This window comes from Metopolophium dirhodum, chromosome 8 (assembly GCF_019925205.1).
Source record: "Metopolophium dirhodum isolate CAU chromosome 8, ASM1992520v1, whole genome shotgun sequence".
Taxonomy (NCBI): Eukaryota; Metazoa; Arthropoda; class Insecta; order Hemiptera; family Aphididae; genus Metopolophium; species Metopolophium dirhodum.
This window is the reverse complement of record NC_083567.1, coordinates 23,303,618-23,322,559: the sequence shown is the minus strand read 5'-3', so window position 1 is coordinate 23,322,559 and position 18,942 is coordinate 23,303,618. Positions and strand designations below refer to the sequence as shown.

At 27.6% G+C, this 18,942-nt stretch overlaps 2 protein-coding genes across 2 annotated transcripts; both read right to left on the bottom strand.

The window, feature by feature from the left end:
• On the bottom strand, window positions 1-1,920 carry LOC132950498 (MTOR-associated protein MEAK7). Its single transcript, XM_061021994.1, has one exon. It carries the CDS (start codon window positions 1,513-1,515, stop codon window positions 295-297), a length of 1,221 nt encoding a protein of 406 aa, XP_060877977.1. The 5' UTR covers window positions 1,516-1,920; the 3' UTR covers window positions 1-294.
• A 12,747-nt stretch (window positions 1,921-14,667) lies between these two features.
• LOC132951212 (zinc finger MYM-type protein 1-like) lies at window positions 14,668-18,562 on the bottom strand. The gene is made up of 6 exons (XM_061022982.1): window positions 18,168-18,562; window positions 17,867-17,986; window positions 17,495-17,596; window positions 17,366-17,425; window positions 17,093-17,290; window positions 14,668-16,926 (listed from the first exon to the last, which is right to left on the bottom strand). Exons 1-6 carry the CDS (start codon window positions 18,373-18,375, stop codon window positions 14,816-14,818), a joined length of 2,799 nt encoding a protein of 932 aa, XP_060878965.1. The 5' UTR covers window positions 18,376-18,562; the 3' UTR covers window positions 14,668-14,815.
• Window positions 18,563-18,942: the final 380 nt, after the last annotated feature.

The window sequence follows — 18,942 nt, the reverse complement described above, 5'->3', positions numbered from 1 at the left end:
CCTTTTAATAAGCTTTTATTATTTATTAAATTAAAAAAATCAGACTTTTTTTAATGTTATTTTAGAAATATGTATTTATAATTTAAAATTAATAATTAAACATAACTTGCTCAGTTAAAATAAATAAAACAAACTAAAAAAAATAATAATCAAACATCAGATATTTATTAAGATTTATGCCAAGCAAAAATGTAATTTATTAGACTAAAAACGGTTATCATTTGAGTCAAGTTAAACTAATAACATAATTGAATAATTGAACATCCTTCATTGGTTAGGTTAGGTCACTGGTACTCATTTAAATTCATCTTCATCTCTTAATCCATCCGAGTATTTTGTACGTCCAGCCATATCCAATAGTTTCATATCCCAATCATCTCTATCTGAAGGAAGTTTTCTTTCTTCCTCTTCATCATCTAGTTTTGGTTTTTCTTTAACACACCATATTTCTAATGAATCAATTGTGAAATCTTTGTTAGCTGATAACATTGAATAATCATTAAATGTTGAACACGAAGGACTACTTTTGCCAATGCCATACTCTGAATCTATCCATAATCCCCAATAGCCAAATTGTCCCCCCATTCCTATGCCATTTGGTAGTGTATGCTGACCACTATTCATGTACATAAAATTATCATTATGTCCAGAAGAAGCACATATATTCAAATTTGGATATAAAGAGAAGACAAAACAACTTGAATCTCCATAAAATTTAGGTCTTAATAACCACGATTGTGAAGCGTATCCTCCAAATATATTACCAGAATTATCTTTTAAAATTAAAATTGTACTTCCTTGGTCAATTATGGCAGCACTGAGTGATTGGAAGCTCTCACCGTGTGAAGTAGATGAAAACAATAATCTCCAACTATCTTGACAATCAGCTGGTAAACTGTTCTTTATGAACATTATCCATCCAAGATCTAATATGGTTTTGAACGACTGTATGTACTTTTGATTTATATTAATAGCTGGAAGTAAATCCAGTTTACGTGGCACTGAGTAAAGTGTAGTAACCAGAGCTCTATGCAAAAGTCCAAGAAGGGTATTGCCTCTCACCCATGCTGCAATATCACCCGTCAAACCGTCTTTAGACAATTGAGATGAAAGTTGAAGAATGGTATGTGCTTTGGCTCCAATTCTGATCCAGTAGGCGTACTCATCAGTATCCTTTAAACAAAGATTTATGGTTTCCAAAAGATCAATTGTATATCGTTCAATATTTGATTTTGCAAGTACAATTGACATTATTTTAAGGTAAGATTCATGGTACATTTCACAGGTCGATAAACATCGATAGACATGCACCACACGCTGTCGACACGGCTTGTTGGTTGCAAACAATTGTTTAATATGACTGTTCATGTTATGAGTTAAGTATGAATTCCACCTGTGTAACAGTTCGTCCAAGGTAACGATTTCTTTGTAGCTCATCAATTTATCAATAGAATCATTTTCGTCGAAGGTTAATGGTTCTATAACACGATCATGTTTGGAGCTTTTGCCTCCCATTTTAGAATTTAAGAATATCAAAAAACAATTGCGGTTGAAGGTAAAACTATAGAACGATTACAGTATAATTCATTTTAAATCACTTTTAGGTCGAGAATTTCAATAGAGTTTATTGTATTTAAGTGAACGATTAAAAAAACAATTATTATCATTTACAAATTACAATTGAAACGACAAAACATTCAATCGGATGCTGTCCTAGTGTCCTACGACCTACGCACTACGCAGTACACGACTCGTGTCCCCGTCTCTGGAGATGAAGGAATTTATATTATCAACAATCGTCGTCAAATTAAACACCGTGTCACATGCAATTGTATGTATCGATAGTTGAATAGTCGATAACATTATAATTATAAATAACAATCAACTAAATAATGGTCACAGAGTCATGAGCACGGCTTTAGATAGTATGGTGCCCAACAAGCTTTGATAAGACGGCATAGGATTTAAATCTGAATGCCGGTGCTAGCGCTTCTAGTGGACTACTTATCACAACAAAAACCCTTTGTAAACTACGTGTAAAAATAGCTAAATAAAAAAAATATAAGATCTTTAAGCACTATAAAGATGTGATATGAATAAATGCTAGTATATTGAATTTAAGTAAACTTATTTTGTATTTGTTTCAATAATTTTATTTACTTGGCGAGGAACTATTTCTTAAAAGAAACATTGTGTGATGAACAAACTAATTAAATGGCGAAGGACTGTTAAAATATAACTTATTATTATTAATATTTATACTCCTACTATTATAAATAATTCCTCGCCAAGTAAATAAATTATTGAAACAAAATAAGTTTACTTAAATTTAGCCATTTTTACACGTAGTTTATGAAGGGTTTTTGTTGTGATATCACTAAATTTTATCATAAATGCAAATAATGATAATGTATCTATATTTTTATCTATGAACATTTTAATCTAATCTGAAAATGCAATTCGTACCTATGTCATAAGTCATATTATAACCTTATTAGTTATTACAAGTTTATATAAAACATATTATAAGTACTTTAGGTTATACCTTATACCATTATGTTAAAAATATGTAGGTAAATAAAGACATTTTAATAATTAGGTAATTATTTAATTATTTAGAAATATAGCATATTATACCCAAAACATTTTTAGCAATACTTTCTGAATATAATATATATTATGGTATATAAGCAAATCAGTGGCTGATCGAATAGCGATACAAAAATGCCCCACCAGAAAAAAAATTGCCCCTGTATCGCTCCCCAATAAAAAAATATATGGCACCGTCACTGAACTAAAATTATTGGAAACAGAAAATTTTCCTAAACTGTTCAATACAAATCAAAATGTTTTGAAAATTGTATCGTGTATAGGAAATGCAAATATAAACGACCAGTAAAAATTTAATGTATATATTATGTTAATTTGTTTTAGAGTAACACCAAGCACCAAAATCGATTTTGTGGAAAACCGATTTTGCCTAAAAATTTCGTTTTTCCTTAATTTTTATGTGGTTTTTCCCTGCGAATTTGAAAACTATTGGGGATTTTCAGGGCTGGCGTTGGTAATATTTGTGAGGGGTCGTGGTTAACGAAAGTGACGACTGAAATGCATGCATAATTATAAAACCCTAAAAAAATTTTCTTGCTACACAAAATGTTTTTGTTTCTACAATTTCATACTATGTTAAAGAAAAAACTCAGCTTAGAAATTTTGATTTTTTTTATAGCACCATCTATTGTATAAATTTGAGCTCAATATTTAGTGTACTGGCATTAAACATAAAATCTTGATAAAAGTATGTTTTTTATTTATATTTTTCAATATTCACTATTAATTATGATATTATTCTAGAATAAGAATTCGTCAAACCCTTATTTAGCCCGTATAATACAATAAATGTGAAATGTTGATATTAATTTTAGCTGCGGGGACACGGGAAAAAATCATTATATTGGCCCATTAAGCTTGAAAAAGAACATATTTTTATTTTATTTAATTAATTTTTTTTATTTATATTTTATAGGTTCTGAGTGGAACGATGATTGTATTGATTTTACAATGATGTGTATTTTTTTTCTTTAATCATGGTTTGGGCAGGGACGATCTCAAAAAAAAAATCATGCCCCCCCCCCCCCGTAATCTTCAAAATTGCAGACTAGAATTTGAAATTCAAAATTTTTGTTAACTTTTAAGTTATTTTTAGTTACATGCTTTAAATTTATAATTTCTTTACTACCTTATGTTTCAATTTTTAGTTTGAACTAAATTTGAAGTTGAAACATAGAAATACCTAACTTATTATTTTTTTTACTACATAAAAAATATACAGTGTATGTCATTAAATGTCAAAGTACGCAGGTTTTTTTTTAACAATTATGGATCAATAATAGGGAATTTCGTTAAAACAAAAAAAGACACGTGTTTCTTTATTTTTAACACGCAACTTTTTATAACATTTTTAAAATTTTTCAACACGCAGTTGTACCAATAATAAAATCGACTTTATTTTTTCAAATGGTAACTACTATATTTTTTGATGGATTCCGGTAAAGCTTTTTTTCTGAACATTTTGACAGTCAAATGATCAATTTTGGTTCGCTAGGTTATTAACTATGGTCCTCTGAAGTTTAGTATAATATGCATTAATACTTTTAACTGAAATACCTCATTTCTCATTTAGGTACAAGAGCTAAATAATTTTTTCTTATATAACTACCGTTTTATATAGGTACTTATATAGTTAAATCGGTAATCTAAAATGCTCAAAAAAAAATAAAAATTGTTGTCAACCTAACCTACCATACCTACTTAAATAATTTTTTTTTTTTAACTATTGGACGCGTTAATAAAATATATTTTGGGGATAAAGATGGGCCCCCAATAGACCGTTCCCCCATGCCCCCCCTTAATCCAGGCTTGCAGACTGTTGTCAACAGTTGTACAGACATCAAACACACACATCATTTACGATACATGATAATCGGTAATCATCGTCTTTTGATTTATATTATATATTATAATATATCCCCAAAATAAAATATTACATTTCCTAATAATATATAAATGGCGATAAGCAAAATTTCAATATTAATAATAATTATTACTATTAGAAATCGATTTTACAAGTTTCATTTATCGATACAATATTTAAAATATTATAAAATAAAAAATAAAAATATTTCGAATGTCAAATAATCCAAATAGTTATCAAATAATCAATGAATGTAGGTAATAGGTATCTAATCTTTTAAAAAAACTATTAACATAATATATTGCTTAAAATCGTGGTATAAAATAAAATAATATTGTTAATTTTTGTAAATTATTTATTATATTTTAATTTTTTTAATGAAAAGTAGGTGGTATACTATACTAGGTACTACTAAGTATAAAATAGTTGTAATTAAATATTAATAATATGATAATTATTACACTAATTAGCTTTTAAAAATCTCTGATCAATCAATATCATGTACCTAGTTGTCAGTAACATAGTAGTCTGGGGGATTTTTTTCCGGGATTAATCGTCGGGAGTTTTTTTCCGGGGATTTTTATTCCGCAATTCACTGTCTTATAAGTCTATACTTTAGTTCAGTGCATATTCATTAACATTATGTAAAACAATTTTACCAATATACCGACATAAATCGTTTCCTTCAAACAAATACAGGCATACAGATAATAATATTTACCATATTTTATCATAGGCAATATAAAATAATTGTAGTTTAAATAAAAATTAGATAATTACATTTTTTCCCAAAAAAAAAGTAAGAAATACAGTTTAATTTTTAAAGATTTATTAATATTTTAGGAAACAAATGAATAATTTATTTTCCGGGGGCTAGGCCCCCCTCCTAGTTGCTCTTATGGTTATGAGCCGTTCATTAGGTTTTTATCTTGTACCGACTGCCGTATCTCGCAGTCTCACTATACTTTTGCGAATCCGCTTCATAACCCATTACGAAGATATTGAGTTAAAACAATATTAACATTTAAACAATTTATTTAATTTTCCTTTCCTCGTCTTAAAAACATTGGTTTAATTCATTTTGCCGACTGAAAATTAAATATTATTGAGTGGGGGGTTGTAACACTCCCCATAACCCTCCTTCGGTTCGTCCCTGGGTTCGGGGGTAAAACTGCTTTGATTTTCTTCAACAGTTTTTTGTTCGATGGGAAAGTGAATCCAGTTGGTGCACCTGGGATGTCAAATTTTAAATTTTTTAATAGTTTTCAAAAGCACCGGGAAAAACAACATAAAAATTAAGAAAAAACAGGATTTTTTTAAATCTAAGATTTGAAAATGTATTACAAGATTATTCCTAAGTTTATCTATCTTTATAAAAAAAAAAATGTCTTTCAATCAAATAAAATTTTTTATGAGCGTTTAAAGTTCATATTTTTACAATATTGGATATTCACTCGATTTCTCATGTAGTGATTTTGTTATTTTGTTGTAATTCAAAAACGAATAAATGCAGATACATGAAAATTTTACTGAATGTTTATATAAGCATTTTCTACACACCATACAATTTTGCTATTTTTAAGCTCTTTACGGATATTGCCAGTTTTCAATTTTTTTAGTTTCGAAAACTTAGGTAGGAGCACTTTTTCAATTTTTGCAAATTCTTGACTCGTTTAGATGAAAAAGGGTTTGCAGGGGCGTTAATGTATCAATGTGCCAACTGACATATACATATTGTACGCTTAGGATGGTGGGACACCCCCTAGAACCCCCCTTCGGGGCGGCCCTGGTCTATGGCCAAGCCAGGATTAAGACATTCAGGGGCCCAGGGGCCAATACACGGTTGTGGGCCCCCATCAATAAAAACAATTCTTTAAAATTATAAAAATAAAACAAATTTAAACCTTTTTATTTAAATATGATAATAATAATAATAATAAATGATAATATATGATAATTAATGAGAATAAAAATATTAAAAACATAATTTTTTTTTAAATACATATTTATAAATAAAATTAAGTATTGTTGAAGTAAAAGTTTTTTTCTAGCTTTTTGAGTAGCAAATATTTCTTATGTTTTATCGAAGCTTAAATTTTGAAGAACATCATTTTCTGTCGATAAAATCATTAATGATGACAAATTATCTTATGTTTGTGAAGATCTATTTTTATTTTTTAATTCTGGCCATCTTCGAAAATGCTCTCTCTGCAGTACAATTAGCAACAGGAATGGTAAGATATATTCTTAAAGCAATATGAATGTTAGGAAAAATATTAATAACATTACATTCAGTTATCCATTCAAATATCTTGAGTACATCATTTCCATCAAATGTTGGTTTTAACTGATCCCAAAACTGCTTGAAATGTTTAACAAGGGCGTCCGCAGGGGGGGCAAGTAAGGGCAATTGCCCCTCCCTTGGCTTTTTCTGGGTTGATTTTCATATATTATCATTAGTGTTTAAAAATTTCATGAAATTTAAAAAAATGAAATATTTCAGTATTTTAATAAATTTTGTTTTTTTTAAACAAGTTTTATTTTTATGTATGTAGTTGTCATAATTTACTTTTATAATTTTATACTACTGAAACCAATCACTAATTACTCATTACCTACTCATTAGTGATGGTTTTTTTGGTATTATACATTTAAAATAGTATTCAACATTTTTAAATTGATAAAAAAACATACAAAAATGTTTAAATGATACTATATGTCTATGTCTATATTATTAAGTATACCAAATGCTTACATTAGCTAGTGTACCATACACTTTTATAAAATTAAATACTTATTATAGATTTATATATACAAATATAAATGTGGTATGCAGGTAAATGGCCAAGTTTTTAATAGTTATACTAGTGATAACTAGTAGATAACTACTGAATATAGTTTAGTTTAGTAGATATACCTAAAGCCTAAAAGGAATTGATAAATTATTATAATATAATAATTTTTATAAATAAAAACCATAAACATAATATAATAGTTATCATAATATTATTATTTTATGAATTTATCATATTCATAAGTTCATCTATTTCAGTACTATCCATATCAATGTCTGAGTTCTGTTCTTCTTCATTTTCCAAGTTAACACTTATAACACTACAGTCACTCTCTTTAGTATTGTCTTCACATTCAATTTCTTGTAGTAGCTCATTATTACTGTCTTCTTCAATTTCTTCTAGTTGTAACTCATTATAACTGTCTTCTTCAAATTCTTCTAACAGTTTTTCATAATAATCTTGCTGGGCAAGTGGTGGATTTACTTGTTTTTCTTGTTCTTCCTTCAACTACCAACAAAAATATATTTCAAATTGAATACTGTAAATAATAATGAAAATACAAACTATGTTTGATTAATCTCACCTTTAAATTGTGTTTGACATAAACTAATTTTCCTGCTCTGCTGTTGGTAAGTCTATTTCTTTTGGACGAATGCACATATTTATATGTACTGAATGTTCTTTCGCAAGCAGCTGATGTAGCAGGTAGTGACAAAATCTTTGAGGCTAACTTTGAAAGTTCTGCAGTAGATGAACAGTAAGCATTCCACCACACAATTGGTTCTAAATTGACACACGCCTCCCATACATAGGTATTTGAAAAAATCCCTTCTTTAACCTACATTAAAAATAAATTATTAACAAAATGGAAAATGTATTTACTACAATTTATATTTTACTTATTTATTATTTTATCTCTTTGAAGAAATAAAGATTCATTGAAAAAACCATCATTTTTTTAATTTACCTTATACTGAGCGTAATCATACATGACTTTCTGTTCATCAATATCCAAACATATTGTAGATAGTCTATGAATGAATGTAGCAGCCTCAATATTTTCATCTGCAGTCAAATTATTTCCACGATACTTTGGATGTAGTACATTTGCAGCTAAATGAATTTGTTGAACACTAAATTCTTTTCTTGATTGAATTTTATTTTTAATTATATTTTTTTCAGTCTCAAAACAAGAAACATTTTTTATACAAGTATCATATTGTTTTTTAATTTCAACAAATATCTCTGGAACAATACTGAGTTGTGGTAAATCACTTTCTATTCTTGTAATCCAGTATGCTATGGGCTTTAAAAAATTGTGTAAATTTTTTATACGGTCCCAAAATGTATCATTATTTATAAATTGTTTCACACTTGGTATAATGTCTTCTTCGCACCGCTCATCTATGTTTAAGAGTCGTATTATTTGTTTATTAGCTAAAAGACTGTTAAGAAAAACTACTACTGAACCCCATCTGGTTTGAACAGGCAACATCAGCGATTTTTTTTTATTTATACTCGATTCTTTTTGTTTTTCATTAAATATTGCATGTAACACGTGTCGTCTTCTAATGTTATTGACAATTGCAACTCCACCTTTTATGACTATTTGAAATGGTTTTAAAGATATAATATCATTTATTAATAAACTTAATGCATGCGCAACACAACCATATGTTGTAATATGCTCATACTTATTATTTATTTCTCGCCAAGCTTTTTTCATATTAGCAGCATTATCAGTTACTATTCCAAATACTTTTCCTGGTCCAACTTCTTCAATAATTTCTATCATTACTTTTGCCATATAATTACCTGTATGTCTTTCAGTTAAAGTGGGTAGAGATTTATAAAACACAGGTTTGGGTGTTGTTATTACAAAATTAATAATGCTTTCATTTCTAATATTCGACCAACCATCACACATCAACCCTAGACAGTGTGATCCAACAATAAGTTTCTCAACAAAACATTTTATACCATTAACTTCACTGTCCAAAAGTTTATTCGATAGTTGATAAGAAGAAGGTAATACATAAGCTGGCCTTATTTTTTCAAACAGTTTCGTCCAATAAATATTATCAAGAAGTGATAAAGGTGATCCACTTGCATAGATAGCTTTTGCTAACATTGAGTCTAAATTTATATTTTTCATCCTTAGTTACTTTATCAACAAATGTTTGCATCGTGGAAATATTACTCAAAGTAGATGATGTAAAAGAACTTGCAGACAAGCATTTTGTATCAGATAAAGTACTATCCCTTATTTGTTTAAATTCTTTATTAGGGGTGGACGTGGTACCAATATTAGTGATCCAAGAGTCCAACGTATTGCAGTTATTTGAACTTGAAGTTGGCTCAGGTTCATCACATATATTGTTTTCAATGGTATCATCAGTATTTTCCACATCATTCACTGATTGGAAAGATCCTATTAATTACAAAGAATATATCATTATATTATCAGGATTACATTTACAATACATATAGTCCATAGGCTTTACGGTGACTAGACATACCTATTGGCTGTTAATGAATTTATAAAGACAATACCAATTTGCTTTTGGAAACTTATACTACTGTCCTGAATAAGAGCCTTAGCACTTCAGTACATAAAAATGTATTGATTTGAAAAGATTTAATTGCAAATGGAAAAATGATTTAAATGGCCTGAATTGATCAATTTGTAGACATTTTTAGTTTTTATCAATAAGACAATAACAAAATATGATAATTGATAAATATATGTATTATAATTTATATTATTATGACTAATTTTTGTTATTAATACTAAATAACTAATATGTGCTAAGCAGTTTTATAATATTTGTATTGATTTATGTAATGTGTGGTCTACAAATATAAATGTAAATTCAATCTAATAACTAAATAGGTACCTACTTAAGGTGTTGATTAAATTTTATTATTAGTGAAGTTATGTTTTTAGTCATGAAACTCACAGGATTTATTGAAAAGTAAGATTAAAAACTATATTAAGTCAATATGTTAAGTTTCAAAATAAATAAAGGTTAATAATTTATTAATGTAAGTAATATATTTTATATAATATAAATTATAATATGTACTTTAAAAAAAAAAATATCTGGACATCTATCTAATCACCGTACCTATAGGCTATAGCCACTATAATGTCTACTTTTACAATTTTACACGGTGAGTCGTGACGTTCAACGGTTTTAAATCTACGAATAACATTATATATTTTTCCATTAAATAAAAACACTGAAACTATTAACTATCAGTAAGAAAGTGGTATTCATGGATTCAAAAACGTTTTAACGTTAACTGATAGATTTAAAAAATAATATTTATACATACCTGAATCCGATTGAAAGGCGTCTTTTATATTTTTTGGGCATTTATTACACTTTAAAATGTGGTTTAATTGACGAGTTGCGTTTTTAACTGTGGTCCAATTGCAATAATTACAAGTTTTTTTAATAGTATTATTTTGTTTTTTGTCGCTCAATTCTCTAAACACTTTATGTATTTTTGCACTATGTTTTCCCATGATGACATATGCTATACTATACGTCTATACTACATAGGCATATAGCACGTACTATGTCGATAAACGTTCGTACACTAATAATTATTATAAAAATTAAAAGATTATATGATAAATATTAAATGTCTATAGGTCTAATAATAATTTTATGATAATAAGTAGGGCTAGGGACTTCATTCCCTAAAAAACCTTAAAATATGTATGCATTTATGCCTTTAAAAATTACCAAATATGCTATTAAAATATGCACTAAAAAAAAACAAATAACAGTATTTAATAAAAACCTTTTTATTTTAATATGTAGACATAATTAATAAAATTTTAATTTAGAGTAAAAAGACTTGTCATAATAAATAATTGATTTTCTTCTATCACCCGAGTTCTAGTCTAAAATAAAAAAAAAAAACATTTTTAAATTGAATATATTTGTAAATTGTTTTAATTAATATTGTATTTATTACCTTGAGCATTACATTGAACTATGAGATATTTTTTCAAGTTGGAAAATTCGAATGACCTCCTGTTATCAGCCAAAATATTTTTATACTTTGAAAAAGAACGTTCCACGTCAACAGAACTGATTGGTGCAAACTTAAAAAACGGAATATCACCACTACTAATATCTGTTGGCAATTCGTCCATAGATTCATTTTGTCCATTTATAATGTCTGATATTTTTTGTAGTTGCACAAATCCAACATTTTTTTCCATAACTTTTTGGAATTTTTCATCAATTGCCTTAGCTTGAGCGCATCCACCAACTTTTGCTGAATGTATAGATTCTTTTGTAGTTTTAATAATTTTAATGGATTCAGTAAGTGACATGCCTTTGGTTTCAAGTCGAGTGATAGATGTAGAAATAAATCCATAATTTGACATGATAAAAGCTAAATTTGCTTCCAAATTATTTGATTTTAAAATTTTCTTACATTTTTTGATGGATTCTGCATCGTTTTCATTAAGCATATCAATAACTTGTTTAATTATTTCAAAATGTTTACAATAATATAAAGCAGCATCAATCCATGTACCCCACCTGGTTAAAATTGGTTGCGGAGGTAATGGAATATCAGATGCAACAGATTTTAATGTTTGAATACGTGACGGTGCCTTAAGAAAAGTTTTTTTCACATTAGATACGAGTTGGTCGACGTTTTTATACTGGTTTCTTATTTCTTCAGCAACACGATGAAGCCCGTGTGCCAAGCAGGTTACATGAATTATTTTAGTGTACAAATTTTGAATCGCTTTGCCGGCCTTAATCATGTAAGGCGCGGCATCGGTTACAAATAAAAGCACTTCATTGTATTTCACACCTTGTGGCCAGAGCAAGTTCAATGATTGGTCAAAAAGCTTAAAAGTGGTCGAATGGTTTGATTTTTCTAACTTTTCCGAATTCAACAAAAAAATACTACCCGGATCGTCTACTGAAAGAGTTCCAATTATAACGTTGGCAATAAAGCGTCCTTCTGCGTCAGTGGTTTCGTCTATCGAGACCCAAATTTTTTTCCGTCAACACATTTTTTAATTTTTTCAATTGTTTCTAAAAATAAATCGTCGACATAACCTTTACGGAGAGTGGCTTCTTTCGGTATTTCTTTTTTAGTGTATAGCTCCAAAAATTCTCGAAAATTTTTATTTTCCAGTTTATACAATGGTATATTGGCTGATAACATCGCTTTACATAAGTCTCTATTAAAATCGTTTTTCTTGGAGAAAGACGTGGATACAAGTTGCTGAGTTTTAGTTGGTTTCAATTGTAGTCGATTTAAACCCTGGATGTGTTTTGCTGTTTTAATATGCTGAATAACAGTAAATCTTTTCTCAGCACTAACTTTAATGTCACATATTTTACAAAATAAAACAGAGTTATCTGCCAAAAATATTGTTTCACCGAATTCTTTTACAAAATTGTTTAGCCGATCATAAACTTTAGACTTTGGTCTAGGCATTTTAATTATTTTATTGAGAATTCACGCAATAGTACGATACTTTTCAAAAAGAAAATATCACGGCACGAAAACACGATACGAAGAACGCACAACAACTGTCAACTAATCAAAAATAAAAATATCACGGAACGTCCTGTCTACGGGATTATAAATATATGTCATAATTTCATAGAATGTTATTTTGGTAATATTATCGGCTGACGGATATCGCCTATCGGAATCACGTGTGAAGTATACTATTTAGTAGCCATAGTCCATAAATAACAATGGGAGCGTTCGGCGAGAAAAACAACAATACTAATAAAACCATAAAATTAATATTTCTGGTCTAGGAAATCGATCTAAATTTAAAATTGTTTTTATAAAATATTTATTTAATTATAAAACTACCATTTTAATATTAAAAATGCTCAAATATGCAATTATAATTAAAAAATGGTCAAATATGCAAAATATGCAACTATAAATTTTAAATATGAACTCGTATTACCATAAAACAAATTTCTATATTACTTAGCTATATTTTGAATGATTATTGAAAAACATGCAAACTCCTAGAAGTCCCTAGCCCTAATAATAAGCCATGCATATTTTTCAAGTTAGAAACTATATATAAGTTATAAGTTTATAACGTTAAGATTATGATTGCGATAATAAGTTATTGACTGTCAACTGTGTAATAAATATTATACTTATATAATATATTTAGTCACAATTCACAATAATAGAACCATCCTTGCATCGTCGCCGTCGTCGACGATAAGAGCCATTTCTGGGGAAAAAACCAATTTTTGCTATAAACAGCCGAAAACAAGACCCTAATATAGTATAAATAGTATAATATGTCAACCACGGCACTCATTGCATTAATATTGTTAATATCAATGATTATACCAAGAACTCATGGAATGTACTATTAATAATTGATAAAAAACAATCATTATAATTTGATTTCAAAAAAAAATACAATGTTTCACGTTTTTGTGAAATATTTCACCATGTAGTGAAATATTTCAAATGAAATATTTCAAATGAAATATTTCACATGAAATATTTCATACTTCAAACACTAATTATCATTGATGATTTTAATGTTTTAAAAAAACTAAAACTGACCTAACAATTCTAAATAGTGGACTAAATTATTTTTATTTAAGATTCTGAGCGAAGTGATGAATGTATTGATTTTACAATGATGTGTTTTTTTTTTTTTTTGTGTGTGTGTTATCACTTTTTAGGACAGTAAAAGTGCTTGGATTTTCTTCAAAACAGTAACTTTTCTGATAGGAAAGTGAATCTAGTTAGTACTTTAGGGGGGTCAAAAGTAAAAATGTCTCAGTAGTTTTCAAACGTGACGTGAAAAACAAAAGAAAAATTAAGGAAAAACGGGAATTTTTACGCTAAATCTGTTTATGAGAAAATCGATTTTGGTTTTTGGTGTAACTCTAAAACAAATGACCGTAGGTACATGAAATTTTGACTAAACGTTTATATTAGCATTTTCTACACACGGTAAAATTTTGAAAATAATTTGACACTTTTTGAGCTGTCTACGGACATTGTCTATTTTCAATTTTTTAGTTTTTTTTTATATAAATATCATTAAAAAATTTTTTGTGCAAAGCTCCTGAAACTTCCCTAATGCAAGGCTCCTGATATATTGTTACAATAGCAGTTGAAAAATATTAAAAATACATAGACACAATATATTTTTATAAGCATTTAAAGTTCAAATGTTGACATAATTTATCAAATTTATAATTTTATAATTATTTTGTTGTTCAAATTTCATAAAATGTTCAACTTTTACAGGTCAGGATTGAAAATTGAAAACAAGGCTTCACGTAAATAGGTTATATATACATTACTTTATTCACAATAATATCATCAAATATACTTGGCAAGCCCGGATTAAGATAATTTTGGGCCTGGGGCCAAACAATTTTAGGGGCCCATATCCATAATCAAAATTTTGGTGACCCACAAATAAAAATATTTCAGAAAAAAAAATATATTCATCAATTTATTTCTTATTTTTTTTTTAAATACAAAAATAAAAATTTTATTAAAAATATTTTTTTCTAGATTTTTGGGCAGCAAACTCTTTAATTATATCATCGGTATTAATTACCTCCAAAACATCACTCTCTGAACACAAAACCATAAAACTATTTAAATTTTCTTGAGAAGAGCTTGTTCTATACTTGTTTTTTATTCGAGCTAATTTGGAGAATGCTCTTTCAGCCGAACAATTTGCAATAGGTATGGTTAGATATATTTTAATTGCAGTATACAAATTAGGAAAAGAAAGTAATAGATTTTTTTCATTGAAATGCTTCCAAATATCTAGCAGATAATCTTGTGTGTCATCATATGAAGGTTTACTGATAGACCAATATTTTTTGAATTGTATAATTTCATTTTGTATAGTATTATCAACATCTTTTTTATACAATAAAATAAAATTTTCAAGACTTTTATTAACTTCTTCTTCTTCATCAGTATCTTGTGGTAAAACAACATGTAATTTTGTGATGAACAAAAAATTGTTTTTTAGAAAACTATAAGCTTCAATTCGTTTTTCTAATTGTGAACAAAAACTATCTATAATAACATAATAAGTCTCTACTCTAAACTTGTCATGACCACTTAAAGATACCTGATTACAACCAGAGTCATTTGGAAATTTCTTTTTTTTTATTCTCTCTTGTTCATCGGAGTATTTCTCTTTTATTTTAGGACTAAGTTGATTTATTTTATTTTCATATAATGTACTGCACTTCCTCAAATTTGATACATAATGCTTTAATGATATAAGTAAATTAAGAGCTTTTAAAGGATCACAATTTATTGTTTGCAACTGTATTGAGGTCTTGTTGGATCTTTCTAAAATGTCATTCCATAAAAGTGCCATGTATCCAGTTTCTTTTTTTAAAATTTTTTTTAATAATGGTCTAGCATTTCTTTTAGTATCTTCATTTTCTTTACTATTAGGACTTATTATAGTTTCTAATACTTCAATAATTTTAGTGTAATTATTTATTAATGCTTTACAAGACTCTGTATGACATGACCATCTAGTATCACTTAAAGATTTTAATACTAGTAATCGATTACTATCACTTTTTTCTATAGATGTAGTTAATATATTCCATCTGTGAGTAGCACTACTGAAAAAATTATACAGTGACTGAAGAAACCCAAAAAAATTTACTGCTTCTAAGCAACAATTCACACTGTGAACTCCGACTAGGTTAAGTGAATGAGCAGTGCAAGGTACATAAATAGCTAAATCACACTTTTTTTTTACATATGCTTGTAGTCCTTCATAAGTTCCACTCATATTAGGAGCATTATCATATGACTGACCGCGACAATTTAAAATATCAAGTTTAGAATTTTTAAGAAAATCTTCTAACAATTTAAAGATTGACTCACCTTTGTGACTATCAATAGGTTTAAGCTCTAATAATCTCTCTTGTACATTATGTGATGTACAATATCTTAATACTATTGCCATTTGATCTACCTTAGATAAATCCGGAGTTGAGTCCAAAATTAATGAAAAATATTTACTTTCTCTGATTTCATTTTCAATATAATTAATAACACGTCTCTTTATCAGAGTTATTAATTCGTTCAAAATTGTTGTAGATAGGTATGATGGATGACCTCTCCCTTTATTACCGTGCAATTCAATATGGGTTTTCAAAAATGGATCAAACTCAGAAATTAGTTCAAGAAGTCCTAAGTAATTTCCATTATTTTTTACTCCAAATACTTCATTGTCTCCTCTAAATGGTAAACCACGTGAAGATAAATATTTAATAACTGCTACAACGCGTTTTAAAACATCAATCCAATATTGAGTTTCAGTAGATATTTGCTTACAGATTTGTTGATTTACGGAATTTAATGAGTTTTCTCGAAGTAGCCATGTAGTATTTGCTTCTCTGTGATACATGCTGTTTTCGTGGTATGATATTTTTTCAAATTTTTTCCATTGATCAAACCCATTTTTTACAAAAGAGTTTTCACGATTCTTTGAAAAAAGCTTACACATAAAACAAAATACTGAACCCTGACTTGGAGAATACAAAAGCCACAGCCGATCACATATTTGTCCATTAGGTAAAGTTCTTTCAAACATTGCAGGCGTTAAATGTCTTTTATGATCTAAAAATCAAATAAATTAACTTAATTATTAAACATCAATGATATATAAACATAAATAAATTATAATAAGAATGTTTTATTAAAAAAAATTCTTTATTGAAAATTATTAAAAAAATTTAACAAGTAATAACAATAAAAATAAATAATGATTAAGTACTATATTTACCACTAATGCGTGCAGATTGAGTATACGATTTTTGTTTATTTTGAAAAAATGATGGCCCTTTTTTAATACAATAATCCACAAAATCATCATTTATTTTACTTGGCCAAAAATATGGATCTTTAACGGTTAATTCATCAAAGCTGTTATCATCAATATCTGCATGATGTATTGTACCAATATTCGTAGTATCCTTAACAGCTTTAATAATAACAAATATTGAAAATAAAACATTAACCACCAAATATTGTGAAAAAAATTAATTTTTATACTTACAAGTAGAATTAGTATTTTCAAGACCATTATTACTTTGATTTTGTTTGGCCGGTGATAAACCTACAAATAAATAATTTAAAATTTAAACTATAGATACCTATAATTAATTTATATTTGATAGGTACTTACAATGAGTATTGTTTAAGTGATCAGTCTGAACAGTTTCTTTTAAGTCAACATGCAAATTAATTTTATCTTTTAAATTACTGGAAACATTTTTGGCATTATCATCTAAAAAAAATTAATATTTAAATTTAAAATGTATTATATTATTTATATTATAGTCCAGTCTTGTTAAGTATTTGAGTAAATGTATTTAAATATTTTTATTGTATTTAGAATACTTTTTAAATACTTCTCGAATAAAGTATTTGGAAAGTATTTTAAATACGGTCTTGGATGTGTTTGTATTTAAGAATCAAATACTTTTATTTAAATACTTTACCTATTTTAAACTGTATTATACTAATTACTTATTAATATATTATTTTATATACTTACATGACATACATGCAATACTAATAGCATTAACTTCTTCTGGTATATTATAATGATTATTTATATCAATAGTGTCATCAAGTATACCATCCACAATACCATCCACAGTACCATCCACAATACCTAACATAATTATTGAAAATGTTTATTATATTGATATATTATATTTAATTATTTAAATACATTTATTTTTTAACTTAAGTGTTTGAACAATGAACATAACATGGGTTATATAATATGATAAATTATAAATATTATTGTTTGAATGCGTTCATTATTCTAGTTAAAATTCAAAGGTACTTACAATTGATATTAGTTTCATTGTTTATATTTTCCTTTGAGATACTATGATCTATTTCTATAACATTTGAAACTAGTTTATCGTCACTTTCATTAGTTAAAGAAAAAAATCCAGTTATTTTATTGCACTTAACAGCAGATGTCATTAAAAGATCTTCTTTCTTCTTTTTTCTCTTCTGAGCACCGCTTAAATATTTTTTACAGCCACTCATATTCGACTTTTACTTCAAATTTCAATAATATAAGTTATAAGTTGTATTTGTAAAACAAAACACTAACACTAACCACTGTTAAACGTTAAACGTTATTATGACTTCGACTGAAGACTATACAAGAGACAAGACTTGTTTCAGTATTGTTATCGTAGAAAAATAACATAAATAGAATTCGTCTGGTTAATAAATAATAATTATTGAGGAATATGTTTTATCATCAAAAACAGTTTGATAACTAAATCTATTATTAGTAATGATGTTTCAACCGTCGTAAATCGTAATCGACGGTATTCACTGTAGTACAGACTGTACTCGTGATTCCTATAATTCCATTGCATTATCATTATCATCCTGCTAAAAATAGACGATAGTCGATAGCATAATAATAACATAGGTGATATCCATATTCCATATCCATTATCAATATAGTATTTAGCCCACCACAGAGTACTCTATGTATAGGCGTATAGCTTATAGGAAACGTTAATGTATAATAATAATAATGATATAAGTTTATATTATTATTTATTATCATTGCAAATCTTTGTATTTTATCGCATTTAA

What these genes read in the sequence shown, in the direction of transcription:
- LOC132951212 (XM_061022982.1), bottom strand. Translation starts at nt 18,375, where the DNA reads ATGAGTGGCTGTAAAAAATATTTAAGCGGTGCTCAGAAGAGAAAAAAG. An exon ending in TCACTTAAACAATACTCATT is followed by an intron (nt 17,426 to 17,494) that starts GTAAGTACCTAT and finishes ATTTATTTGTAG; the next exon opens with GTTTATCACCGGCCAAACAA. An exon ending in TCAATCTGCACGCATTAGTG is followed by an intron (nt 16,927 to 17,092) that starts GTAAATATAGTA and finishes TTTGATTTTTAG; the next exon opens with ATCATAAAAGACATTTAACG.
- LOC132950498 (XM_061021994.1), bottom strand. Translation starts at nt 1,515, where the DNA reads ATGGGAGGCAAAAGCTCCAAACATGATCGTGTTATAGAACCATTAACC.